The sequence below is a fragment of the Triplophysa rosa genome, linkage group LG18, assembly GCF_024868665.1.
Source record: "Triplophysa rosa linkage group LG18, Trosa_1v2, whole genome shotgun sequence".
Classification (NCBI taxonomy): Eukaryota; Metazoa; Chordata; class Actinopteri; order Cypriniformes; family Nemacheilidae; genus Triplophysa; species Triplophysa rosa.
Window position 1 is genome coordinate 21321659 of NC_079907.1, and position 14627 is coordinate 21336285.

Below are 14627 nucleotides of genomic sequence, written 5' to 3' on the forward strand. Positions count from 1 at the left end.
CTGGAGACTCTGGCGAGGCGGCCATCTTAGCAGTGGGCTCTGGGGAGGTGGTCGCCATGATGACCGGGCTGGCCACCATCAACGTGGGGCATGCAAGTTGCCGTGTTGGGCCTGGCTCCTTGGCCAATGGAGCCTGAGGCCTACTCACCCCCAAAAAATTTTTATAGGGAGCATCCTCCTCCATTTTGCCCATGGTGATGGAGGACCCCTACAAAAGAAAAGGCATAGTCTAAGCATTGTTTAAGGGACCCCCGAGGACCAAAAATCTGGAAGGTTGGTGTAGTCTCACGTAGCCAGACATTCATACTGAAGGTATGGAACTTATCGCCGCTTTCTTTGGCCAAGCCCACCCAAGAAGCTATATGACTGACAGGTAAAGCAACCAATGTTTTGTATTGTGCCGCGCCATGTTTAGAGGCGTGGAAATGTCCCCGCAGTAACAGACCGGAGTACATTCACAAACGTGTGAAAAGTTAACAGCAACAAAATTATAAGTTTATGCCATGAACCTCGCATACTTTTGAGAATTTAAGCGTTTAGTCGATCTTGATGAATTCTTATAGCAACTGTTGTAAACACGGCAGCTTACTTCTTAGATCAGATGGCTTTGTGTTGTTTCCAGGCGGACCGTTAAAGAATGCGACACGCACGTCTCCTGGAAATCATGTGAAATTCAATCAATCAGATGACCACTTCGAATGTGCTGAAGTGTTTCCAGAAAAGAGTGCCTTATGCATCAGGGGCCAGTTGCACCATCTGTGCGTAAGTTACAACTTAGCCTAGTTTTGACTTAAACGGGCACTAAGTTACAACTTACAACCTAGTTAAAGCGTAACGTTACGCATGAACTAAATACAGTATTTACGGAAGCCTACCGTCAGGAGTAACTGTAGGAATAAAATAGCAGACTCGCTTAACTAGCCCGCCTCCGTGTGTGCATCCATCTGACTGTGTTGTGCATGTCAAAATAAAATCATCTTTTTTTTCATTGGCGGTTGGCAGTAAACTGAAATCACGTATAACGTCATTTATTATGATTTTATTATGCTAGCTGTGTTGTTTATAATTAGCATTTGTTTATTAATCTTGTTTAATTTTTCATATTTAATACCTATTATGTTATTCATAATTAGGTAGTATTCTATTTAATAAAAACTTATTTTTACCATTATTATGTTATGTAAAATAAGTTTAAATCAAAAACGTTTTGAAATTCACAACATTTCAACACAGCTTTTCCTCACGAATTTAAAGGCTGCTATTGGACTTGAAGGTAAACGTCATATGCGACTACACATTACTTTACGGAGAGCTTGCGAACTACTAGCTACGTTCTGCCTTAAGACCAAATGATGCAACCGAATAATGTAGCTAGTTACAAACTAGCTAGTAGTTACTAAGCCTCTAGTGTGGACTTTACGTTCACATTTAAGAAATAACTTACGAATGGCTGGTGCATGTATGGGAGGTGGCGGCGGCCATTCACTCATCTTTTTGGGCTGAGGAACCTGAGAGACATCTCCCGGTAGCTGCAGCGGGTCGGCAAAGCGTTGTGGCATGAAGACACAACATCTCATTCCCTCCATCAGGAGGTTACAGTCGTAACCGAGATGTTCCCCTTCAGTCGATCTCTCGACGTTGTGTTGAGCCGTATCACGACCTCAAGAAGAGCGACACTGACTAGACTAGCGAGTCACAAGTGAGCGCTACCACGAGACGTAATATTCCAGTGGGATCAGTACTTAGTAGCCTACTGAGAGGCTCGTACCGATGGCCGCACGGACGGTGGAGTTCGTCTCTATTAGCGAGAAGCCACCCGGCACCGTGAGGAACACTGGGGAAACTCTGCTCTCCTTATCGAAGAGCATGCTACGGAGGACACATCCTGCCACAAGGGAAGGTTACATGTGAAGACACCAACATGGTCTCACCGGTGGGGAGAACAACATGTGAAAAAATGAGCCAGCCCCAGTAGGGGGGACAGAACCCAGGTGGTGTAACCCACCGGAGGGGAGGTCACAGGTTTGCCGACAGGGGAACCAAGAGTGAGGAAATCAGGGTAAAAGAGTGAGGAAATCAGGGTAAATCGACCCTGCAGGGGAGTCACTATGTATGGGGCAACAGTCCGAATATAGGGGTCCACTTGAGCAGGGGTGACTATTACCAGTACTGGACTTGGTTCCAAAATACCACTCTGCCTGGTCTGTTACCACAATTACCAATGCTTAGTGATTGATGGAATGCCTGTACTTCGCCCTCCCCTTTTCGAGTCTGCCCGTTATGGGACGGTACACTGCCATCCATCGGGGATGAGCCAGGTGAGCGTGCCGGGGCACGGATGGTCCGCAAGCCGAAACTGGCGGAGTGACATCCATGGGAATCACCCCACACCGCTCACCGAAGCAGTCGACCTCGGCGAAGCAGCAGTCAAACTCGCTCGGGAAGCAGAAGGGGATGCGGCTACATTGTGGAGAATGTAGCCAACAGTGACCGCAACACCTTAATCGACGAGCCCTGCCACTGCATGCTGGAACCCCAACATGCAATACAGGTGTCGTGCCCGTCGGACTCGGGGATGAGTCTGTCATACCCAAGAACACAGCTGCGAGACATGCCCGAAGACAGCACAGACTGTGAAAGGAAATTTGCTCTTTTAGAAATATCTGCAGCTCGCTGCAGAGACGCCCAGGGGAAGTCCGCTACCGAGGGAGAAATCCACTGCTTCGCGTAGTAGATCCAGCAGTCTGGAAGGAGAATTCTCGGAGAGAAGAATCGCTTGACATATAGCGTCATACAGGTTCCGAAGAACAAAAGATGAGTGAATGGCTGCCGCCACCTCCCTTTTATACCCGTATGCACGGGGCGGGGACTGGTGTGCGTGTGCCATTCACCAAGCCCATTTGCGTTTTAAATTCCTCTCGGAGATGATAGGTTCTCAAGATCAAACCCCAATCTGTCTCTCAACACAACGTCGAGAGACCGACTGAAGGGGAACTCCATAACATTTAGCGACTTACAGAGAGTTCAGGGAGCAATAAGCGATATGTCATACAGGAGCAATAATACAATAGGTGCTAATACAAAGTTACTAGTTTCAACAAAAGCCAGAACAATAACTGTTGAGAGAGAGAGATTTTTTTTTCTTTTTTTTCCTCATTTGTCTGTCAAGTATTCACAGAAGAGATGGGTTTTAAGTAGTTTTTTGAATGTTGTGAGAGATGTGGTTGACCGGACTGAGTTAGGAAGAATGTTCCACCAAGACGGAGTTATTTACTGCCCTGTTGAGAAGGCAATACAAGACGCCGCTCGTTTGCTGAACGCAGGGTTCTTGATGGGGTGTAGGAGTGTAGGAGGGTGTGAAATTATGCCGGTGCAGATCCAGTGATAGTCCTGTAGGCAAGCATTAGTGACTTGAATCTGATACGGGCCTCAACCTGTAGCCAGTGGAGAGAGATGAAAAGTGGAGTCACATGAGCCGTTTTGGGCTGTTGGAAGATGAGGCATGCTGCTGCGTTCTGAACCAGCTGGAGTGGTTTGATAGCCTTTGCAGGAAGACCAGCAAGGAGAGCATTGCAGTAGTCCAACCTTGAGATTACCAGGGCCTGGACAAGGAGTTGTGCCGCATGCTCAGTGAGATAGGGTCTAAACTTCCTAATGTTGAACAAGGCATATCGGCATGACTGCGTTGTCTTTGCAATGTGATCATTGAAGGACAGCTGTTCATCAAATATGACTCTGAGGTTCCTGGCTGTTTTGGAAGGAGTGATTGTGGTATTGCCAAGTTGGATGGTGAGATTGTGTTGCACCGTGGGGTGTGCCGGAAACACGAGTAGTTCTGTCTTGGCAGGGTTCAGCTGGAGGTGATGCTCTTTCATCCAAGCCGAGATGTCTTGTAGGCAGGCTGTAATGCGAGCTGCTACAGTGGTATCGTCTGGGTGAAACGAGATGTAAATCTGGGTGTCGTCAGCATAACAGTGATACGAGAAGCCGTGTGCCCGTATGATGGGTCCCAAGGATGTCGTGTAGATGGAAAAAAGCAGCAGTCCAAGCACCGATCCCTGAGGGACCCCAGTGATCATGTGGTGAGCAATGGACAGCGAGCCCTCCATGACACCCTGAAGGATCTGCAGGAGAGGTAGGATTTGAACCAGCGGAGAGCAGCACCTGAGATTCCTAGAGATGACAGTGTTGCTAGCAGTATCTGGTGATTGACAGTGTCAAACGCTGCAGATAGGTCTAGCAGAATCAGGACCGAGGATTTAGAATCCGCCTTGGCTAGCCGCAGTGCTTCTGTGACCGATAGCAGTGCAGTCTCAGTGGAGTGGTTTGTTTTGAAGCCAGACTGCTTGTCATCCAGTAGTTTATTCTGGGATAGGTAGGAAGACACCTGGTTGACAACTGCCCTTTCAAGTGTTATTTGCAATAAATGGGAGGAAAGAGACAGGTCTGTAACTGTAGGTAGTAGAGGGGTAAAATGTGGGTTTTTTAAGTAGGGGCGTGACCTGGGCCTGTTTGAATGTGGATGGAAAAGTGCCGGTGAGCAGGTGTTGGTGTTGATGATGTGTGTGAGTGCAGGTGTGAGTGTGCTGGATATGGCCTGAAGGAGATGGGATGGGATTGGGTGAAGGGGACAGGTGGCTGGAGAGAAGTGGGGCGAAAGAAGAGAGTTCAATGTTTGAAGAGAGGGTAGTGTGTACCGAGGTCTGAGGTGCTGAGAATTTTTTGCTGATGGATGATGTTTTCTCAGTGAAAAATAAAGCGAAGTCCTCCGCAGTCAAAGATGAAGTGGGTGGGGGAGGAGGGGGAAAAGAAGAGAGTTAAATGTCTTGAAAAGCTGCCGAGTGTTAGGTGCATTGCTCACATTGGTGGTATAGAAAGATGTTTTAGCTGTGGTAAGACTAGCAAAAAAATAGGAGAGTAGTTACTGGTAGTCCCTTAGATCAGCAGGATTCTTGGTCTTTCAGCAGCCCTGAGTGTACTTCGTTGTTCACGGAGGATGTCAGACAGCCACGGGCAGGAGGGGTGGTGCGAGCTGGTCTGAAGGACAGAGGACAAGGGTTATCTAGACAGGATGTAAGTGTTGAGCGTAAGGTGTCGGTGGCAGTGTCAACATCTAGAGATGCAAAGTTGGAGGGAAGAGAGGATGTCACTTTAGAAAAGAGGGTGCTAGGGGAGAGAGAGCGAAGGTTCCGTTTAAAATAAACTGGTGGTGGTGTAGGTGTATTGCATGTAGGAAGGAGCATGTTGAAAGTGATCAAGAAGTGGTCAGAAATGTGAAGAGGTGTGACTTTAATGTTATCTGTGGTGAAGTTATGGGTGTAGATGAGATCAAGCTGGTTTCCTGATCTGTGAGTACCAGCTGTGGCGACACGTGTGAGGTCGAACGAGGCGGTCAGGGTGTGGAAGTCAGAAGCGTAGGGTTTCTCCAGGTGGATGTTGAAGTCCCCAAAGACTACAAGTGGGCCGCCATCCTCCGGGAATCATGAGATCAGCACATCTAACTCTTCAATGAAGTTGTGAAGAGGACCTGGGGGGGGCGGTAAACTACAACAACACTGAGCTGAGTGGGAGAAGTGATATTAACAGCGTGGTATTCAAATTAATAGTTGTTGCATAGAGAAGATAGTGGGGAATATTTCAAAATATTGTTGATAAGCAAACCTGTGCCTCCTCCTCTTCCAGTTTGGCGGGGAGAGTGAGAGAAGGAGTAGTTTGTAGAGAGAGCAGCAGGTGTGGCTGAGTCTTCAGGATGTATCCATATCTCAGTAAGACCTAGAATGTGAATGTCAGACTGGCTAGTAAAGCATGGATGAAGTCAGTCTTGTTCACAACTGACTGACAGTTCCAGAGACCCACAGAGAGAGACAGAGGTGTAGAAGGGGAAGTGTGAATGGGACGCACGTGAGAGTGAGCGCGTTGTTCCTTGCGTCTTGGGTGAGAACAATGTCTTCGGTAGAGTACACCTTAGCACTCAGTCAACAAGTAGATTCAATAAACAAGCGCAAATAATCTTAACTAACAACAGGCAACAGTCTAGTCAACAGTTAAAACAAGGTAACAGGGTAAATAGCAGACTTACGCACTACTGCAGACTTCTGCTGACTAATCGCTTCTCCAAACACAGGGAACTTGACAAAACAATGACTGACAACGGCACACTGGAAACTGGGGCTTAAATACACAGAGATAAACGAGAAGACAAGAAACACCTGGGGAAACAATCAACAAGGGCCAATGAACAAAAAGACTACAAGAACTACAAAATGAAACAGGAAGCAGGAATAACAACAATCAACTTAAAGACCACACAATACAGGGGAAACATTAATGACAGTAACTCACATTAAATCATGCCAAATAATAGAACCATGTTACATAATGCTAAAACATGTAAGTCTCTTGTATTTCTCCCTACCATACTCTGAAAGGGTCGTCCATCCTCATCAAAGTGCCGTTCCACATAAGTAGAAGACAAGAGATCACTGAGCGCACACACACACAAAAATAGATTAATATGTTGCGTACAGTGAATGATGATGCATACATTTTTCTTCTAGCACAGACAATTATGTTTGGTTTTGGACGTACTGATTGAGCTCCAGGTCTAAAACAAAAGTCATCCCAAACGCCTTCACCAGAAATGAGACCTGAGCCAGATGAATGGGCTGAGAAAGACAAACAGACACATGGTAAGTTGGTTACATGCTTTATAAAAATGTTTATTTTACGCAGATAACTTACAAAAGAGTTGATCAGTAAACATCAGTGGTGTGTGGTCCATATTAGCTGTAAATTATCTACATACCCAGGTCATGTGTGAGACTAAGTTTGGGGACTTTGTAATTAATATTAAACAGGTCCTATTATGACCTTTTACAAAATCTTGATTTTGTGTTTTGTGTTTACCTGGGGTTAGGGTTTATTCAGGGGTTCTTATGTATATTCAGGACCTGCTGCTTCTCGCTCGTGAATGACATGAACGATCAGTCATCTCGTTCATACACAAATGAAAGGACCTACTTGGTACTTGGTAATACAAATGGTTGTACTGTAAATATCACGTTTAAATGATAGTTACATTGTAAAAACCTAAATTACCATTTTACAAACACAATGATTTAACTGTGGTTTGTAGTAAAAAGTTTCCTAATGAAATTTTAGCACTGTTTGTGATAGGCACGTATTTATATAACCATATTCACAGCAAGATTATGACACATTCATGACACTTAAACATGCTAACCCATGCAAATAGTTTGTTGTTGTTGCTAATACGGCTGCTGTTTATTTCTTGCTTTTATTAAATATGAGAAATCAGTCACGTCATGTAGTTTTTAATCTGCACCTGATTCTGGGATCGCTATCATGCTGTGAAAGACTGACTAAAGCATGAGCCAATAGTCTCTGAATGCGGGATGTTAAAAACACTATCATTGGTTTGAGCTAGAGATGCACCGATTGCAATTTTCTTGGCCGATTCCAGTTTCCGGTTTTATTAAAAATGAAACCCGACGATTCCGATTTTCTATCCACAACCTATTATCCAAAACCATATTTACTTTTCTTCAATGCACATTTTTTCATAATAAAAAATATTTTCATAAGACAAAGAAATTTTTGAACATTACAATTTCCCCAAATTTCCCTAAATACAGTTCTCAAAGCTTCATTAAATTACAGAATCTTCTCTCACCTAAACAACTCTGAAATTGAAGAACTCTGTGACTGAAAAGAAGTAGAAATAATAAATATAACTTAAATAAATATCACTTAATTGACCCGTTTCTCTTTTGTACTTATCTCACAAAAGTCTAAGATTAGAAGCCTATGAATTAAATAGTACTTTAACTTTATTCTTGTCTGTTCCTGTTCACGAGACTAACATTGCTTTATTTTCTGAAATGTAAAATAAAGTCTTTATCTTGGGTCTGTAGTATTAAAAGAAGTGGGTTGGTTCATTTTAGGGTTGGTTCATTTTAGCTGCAACTAAAAAAAACTTTTTATAAATGAATTCTACTCTAAAGATTTAAATATATCATCACATTTCTTGTGCTAGTAAAGAACTGAATCAGATAATCACATATATAGGTTGATTTATTCTTTTTTTATATTTTGGATTTTAACAAAAAAACATGCAGAAGTCGTGTTGAATGTCATTTTACCTAAGTGAAATTTCCACAGTTTTAACGTAAGACAAGCAATCAGGTTGAATGGAATTTATGTTTGTTTTACACAGAGTGAACGACTTGAACATGAGTTTAGCATGTGTCCGAGTTTAGCATCACTGTTAGCATACACACCTCAAGTAGACGGAGCAGCAAGAGATGAACTACTGTACAGTGCACCTTTTAACTGTACAGTACATGATGCGTGTGCGCGCGTGCAGTCAGCGGACATGAGAGATGCGCGTCAGACAGCAGAGACTCACGGTACGGTGGACCCACATGCGAGTATAAACGAGCCGTGAAAGACAGGCTGTGCTCACGCACGTTTACATGTTTACTTGCGGCTTTGAGTGTACTGACAGCTGTGGCGTTATTGCCTGCGTTGCAGGCAACAGAAGATCAGCTTGGAATCAACAAGACGACGAGATCATGCGAAAACCGGACGATTCCGGTCTCTGGCCGGTCAATCGGTGCACCTCTAGTTTGAGCTACTGAACGAATATGTACCTTCACTGAACAAGTCAGTCATCTGACATAAGAATCAGACATCTCGTTCATGAACGAGGAGCTTCTGACCGAATGAATTAGAGAAAGCATGTTAATCGCTCAATACAGCACACGAGTCACTCTTGTTCGCAACAACAGAATATGATATATTGTAGCGTAATACACATTATTATTAAAATTACTTATACTACATATAAGACACTAATTTTCGCCACCTACTGGCGTATATATGTAATATATGACAAAAATGGTCACTGAACGAATCAGTGAATGAGTCTGAACGAATAATTTTGGTGAACAAACTGAAAATAAAATCACTCAAATGAATCAAAATTGCCATCACTAGGGTCCATTAACATAAAAAAGTGTATTGCATCACTTTCTCCTACTTTCCAAAGTGCTCACCTTTAAAAATGTGAATCACAGGGAAAAGGATCCCACGACCTGCTGTGTCTCGACAAAATAAACTAAATGTGTTTTCTTTACCATATAAAGGAAAATTGTATAAGGTTTAGGTAATTATCTTGTGCTGCACGCTTGACTATTGACGTTGGTTCAAGTGAGGACCAGAAAGGGCTTACAATATCCCATGCTGCACTAAAAACTCTCATGGTGATGGTGTGTTCATTGCACATATGCACGTGTGTTTGCGAGCACCTTTGGAGATTATTGCCAGTGAAAGGTTTCCGACCTGGGCATTCTAGTTATTTGATATGCGTGTTCCTGTCCCTGTTTTGAATTACGTTAAATGGAGTCGAGTGGGGGAAAAATGGAATCGAATACCCCTAACTTCAGCTGAGCTGACTGCTGTCTCAACTATGATTGGTTTTGTTCAGGAGCTAGGTATTGGACTTTCAGACTAAACCATTAACCATTTTTGGCGAGGGGGAATCGCAATTATTTAGAAAAACATTGTTTTTGCCAAATTGCATGCTTTTGTGTATTTCATTAAAATATCATGTATACAAAAGAGGAGACTTTAGTAAAACGGTTGGATTTAGTGAGGGCCCTGGGCAGTGGGGGCCCCTATAATTGTCACCACCTTTCACCCCACTAGCGACGGCCCTGCTGCTGGGTACAAAAGATAAGCACTGTGGGTGTGAAATGTGATCAGTTTGCAACACTGGGATAGGCACAAAAAATAAATACGTTCTTTATGAACGTGGGGACATACAGTACACTCAATATTGTACTGTAGATATATCATTCAACTTGACTGCTGGAAAAACACTCAAGATTTTTTTAACAGTAATCCTACAGGATTTTGATAAAAATGAACACAAACTTTTAGAAAAAGAACAAAAATATACAATCAGGAAGAATAAAAACATTCTGATAATGAAAACAAGAAACTAAATTGCAAGAATGTAACATGGTTTTCAAATAAACAGCATTTTTATTAACAATTAATTGGTTTATTTGCTGCTAGATTTTTCATCGGCACTTGCAGAGTTTCCATTTACGCTTCTTAAGTTTACGGTCGATATATTATTATTAATGCTGTTTCCCAGGCCTTAGAATATAACATTTTATGACACGTTCATGTGTGTATGTATAATTATTGGTTTAAGCACTGCCTTTTAAAATGAAGACCTACAGTATATAACAATATAAATATGCAATTCCGACATGTTTATGTTCAGATGCGACAATGAAATTCAAAGCCATGCAGTAACAGAACACAGGACCATTCTTTATAGTATTGTTGTTTTTGTTATTAATAATCTTGTTATATATGTAGTTCTTTTGGCTTTGATAAAAAAACATTAACACTAACATTAACTATAACTGAGACACATCCATTCATTTCAACTGATCACAAGGCATGCTTTCCCTTTCACTTTCTTCTGCAGCAAGTAACTGATGCTGCATTAAAGTATACACTTACAAATATAACCTTTAATGGGCACTTTGCCTCTCTTAAAAGCTTTTAGTGCCAAATCTCTCTCTCTGCTCTATAGTCTGTTATGGATAAGGTTTCCATGGTATATGTCCACAGAGTTCCAATGTCGAAATAACTTAGGTTTTTATCAATGCTGTAAGTACATTTTTATATGGTGGATCAAATCATTCAACTTAGCACAGAGAAGGACCAGTAAACTGCTACTACTGCTCCCCAAAATAGATTTAATGATATACTACAACGTGTTTTAACCAAATTATTTAACTATCACTCTATAAAAACAGTCATTAATAGTTTCCAATAATCAATTGAAATAGGTAATATGTATAATATATGGGAAATGGGTTTACAACAACGTTTATGAGTTTATGCTGTGATAATCGCATACTTTCAAGAAACCAGCATTTAGTTGATTGTGATGAATTCTCATTGTAACCCATGTAAACATGGCAGCTCACTTCTTCTATCAGAAAGCTTTGTATTGCTTCCAGATGGAAAGTTTAAGAACGCAACACACTTGTCTCCCGGACATCCTGTAGAATTCAACCAATCAGAGGATAACTTTAAATCTGCTGAAGTGTTTCCAGTTAAGTGTGATAAGATGTTCAGGCAACGGTCCGTGGGGAGACATCTGAGGCTAAGACTATTGGTAGTTTTGAAAATACATTCTGCGCTATGAATTAAATGGGCCAGTACAATGCAAATGTCAACCTTACCATGAAAAAAATACGTTTTTACTATACTGATAGCAAAGATGTCAACATTTTGTGGTTCAAATACCCATGTGAGGTCTCAAAGTTTTTTTGTGAATGATTTTACATTTTCAGGATTGTTACATCCATAATGGTAGATATTCCTGATGAATGAGCACATGAAAATTTATTTGAGTCATCCCTTCTCCATTTGTTGGGCATTATTGCTTCTGGTTCATGCATTTTAATTCACAGAAATCCTACAAAGCATGTCAACAAGGGTGTCAACAATGTTGGTAACAAATACATTCTCTGAGCATGTATATGTCACTCAAATCCATAATGCTGTGTGTTAAACTAATAAAAAGAATGGACATTTGAATTTTGCAAGACTGGGTGGGCCAATAGACACACTCCTATATAATGAATGCTAGTTGGAGAGTTAATGAGACATTCTCGTTCTAAAGAGCATTTCAAATGTGTTTATCTACTAAAGTTTCATTGGTCCACTTTTAGGGATACCCTAGTAAAGATATGACCATAAAGCTAACAGAGTATATACCGTTTTTGTTAAATGTTATAGGAATAACATGCACTAACAATCATGAACAAAAAGAGCAGGACAATGTAATAAAGTAAACATTTTGATTTCAAATTTAAATAGAGAGTGACTCACATGAGCTCCATCAGCATCAGTCTTCGCAAGTGTACGCAGGTGATGGTGCGGCAGCTCTTCATCCGCGTCAGTCCGTTGCAACAGACGCTGAGGCTGCGTGCGCTCCTCCGCACACGTATTCTGCTCACGTCCCTGCTCTAATCGGTCCCAACTAATGCTGTTGCCTAAGCCTTAGAATACAAACAAAATTAAATGACACATTCATGTGTGTGTGTATAATTACTGATTGAAGCACTGCCTTTCGAAATGAAGACAATTCCAACACGTTTATACTTGATGTGGTCAGGTGCGACAATGAAATTGAAAGCCATGCAGTGACAGAACACGGGGCCATCCTTTACGATTCTTTGCACCTGTTGGCGCATATGATACCTATCATAACACATCAAACTGATACATATACATATCATGAACCTCAATCGCGACACCTGTCACTCACCTGTCAAGACGAGTCGCGCAGTGACCGTAGCCCACAGGATGAGACCATGCGTTGCCAACATAATCACACACTCCTGCTGAATTAACCGTAGCGAAAAAACGCGACATTTACCGCTTCAGCCCTTTCTCGACGATGCTAAACTCTAAAGGAGGCCGTTAACGTGGATACATTTGCAGTAATCCGCATCCGTAGGATGTAAAACGACACTGATGTGTACAATTTTAGAAACGCTGCGCGACAGTGAGGTTTTCTCGTGTTTCGTTGGGCAGAGATTGCGGGTGAAATTCGTTTTGGTACTGATACGTTCGTTCTGCCGGAGTCCGACCCGCACCTCCCACTTACTCCCCTCTACTCCCTTACTGCACTCACATGCCAGATTATTCAATACTCCCCATTCTGTACTCTTACACATGAAGCGTTTTCATTATATTTCGTATTAATAAAGATAAAGATATTATGATTATCAAAATATTACATCAGTATTCCAAGCTACAACGTATGTCACCTCATACAATGCAATGCTATGCAATTTGATCAATAATTAATAAATAAACTAAACAACCCTTATATTTTTAGGATATACACGTGACGTCACTTCAAGTTGAAGCGAATCGCGCCCACTAGTATAAAGTCAAGTCAACTTTATTTATATAGCGCTTTTGACAATTTTCATTGTTACAAAGCAGCTGTACATAAAACATATTGACTATAAGCAAAACATTTAAAGCACACATTTAAGATAAGGGAGAGAGAAACACAGTTCAAATATTAAACAGACTATAAATTCCTATATGTAATATTAATTAAGTAAAACTTTAAAATAAATAAATGAAGCAGCCCCCCGGCCAGGAAAATATTGCAAAACATTATGCAAACGTTGGCGAGGAACCCAAAACTCTAATGGAGAAAAAAAAACTCAGGAGAACCCAGGCCCAACCAGGGGATTCCAGTTCCCCTCGGCAAAAGCTGCTGCCTCTGCACAAGCTCGACAGAGCTTGCACAACAAGGCTAAATAAAAATAAATAAACTCAGTAGTAAATTAAATTATAGGTTTAAGATTATCATTAATAATCTAGTAGCAGTTGAAATTTTGAAAAAAATTTGTAGTGAAGACGTGTCAAGTCGCCGCGTCCTTCTTTATCCAGCTCTATCATCTCAGCTCTTGTCAGGTCGCCGCTTCCCATTCTCCGCTCTACCATCAGGTCTGGCCATGAACTGCATCCTGCTCGCTGTGGTAACCTTGGAACAATGAGACAAGACTGGCTGAGAGTAGAGTACTGTTCTGAACTCTTTGATGCAACAAGTACATCAGTTGTGTTTTTGGTTCCGGTTGATCGAACTAATGCAACATAAACCCTCAAAAGATTTATATTATGGAAGTGTAGTATATGCAAGAATAAAAAGATGCGTCTTTAGTCTAGATTTAAACTGACAGAGTGAAGAATAGAATAAAGAATGCAGCAGTGTTTGCTGCTATCTTATCTGTACTGATTGTACAAACAGATTGAGCACGAAATCTGAAATGTTTTTTTTAAGATGGCTAAAGGGTAGAAAAAAGTGAATGAATCGCTGCAATTTGCTGAAACAAGTGAAATAGGCTACTGAAACATGGATGTTTGCGAGCCATTTCATATAAGACTCAGATCAGGGCCCCGTTCTTTGTACGGTGCTATTTAGTACATCCAATATCAAATGATGCATCTAAGATCAATCATCCTAATTATGATCTGGCTCATTCGGTTCTTCGAATGCACGTGTTGTGTATGATTAGTATATCTGGATTAAATTGTATGAGATCAGCACAGGCTCACAGGCTGTTTAGAAAGACAGCATACTGTATATCGATAGAAAAACCACTGATCAGCAAAGCCAGTGCTTGAAGTGGGCAAGAATATGAAAATATTTTACTTACCTTTACAAATAATCAACCATCTACCTCCTGAGCCCCTGTCCTCCCTCCTCCGTTTGACTTTCCGTTGACTCGCCTCTCCGGGAGAGGGCGAACTGTCACCGGTGTGTTTTGTTCTGTTTTGGTTTAGTTCTCATGTGTCCCTCATTTGTTTCATTTTGTGGTTTTTCATTAGCTCACACCTGTTTCAGTTATCAGTTGATTACGTTCATTGTGTATTTAAACCCTGTCTGTTCCTCAGTTGATTGTCCAGTATTGTTTGTGTTGGTTACTGCTGTTGTACTGGGTTTTTGGAATACTACTCATTCGTCGTGCACTTTTGTACAGCCATCACGT

General features: G+C 41.6%; 1 protein-coding gene across 4 annotated transcripts in view; it reads right to left on the minus strand.

The window, feature by feature from the left end:
• Nucleotides 1–12746, minus strand: part of adam11 (ADAM metallopeptidase domain 11) — an 84522-nt gene extending 71776 nt beyond the window's left edge. For 3 of the 4 annotated variants that reach the window (XM_057359465.1, XM_057359464.1, XM_057359463.1), the window contains exons 1-4: nt 12383–12746; nt 11944–12113; nt 6589–6665; nt 6416–6482 (exon numbers count right to left, since the gene is read on the minus strand). In XM_057359465.1, the coding sequence (XP_057215448.1) occupies nt 6416–6482; nt 6589–6665; nt 11944–12113; nt 12383–12443 (375 nt within the window). In that variant the 5' untranslated portion in view covers nt 12444–12746. Of the gene's footprint in view, nt 1–6415; nt 6483–6588; nt 6666–11943; nt 12114–12382 lie in introns of those variants that run through there. The other variant, XM_057359466.1, reaches the window with a different exon arrangement.
• Between the last annotated feature and the right edge of the window lie 1881 nt (nt 12747–14627).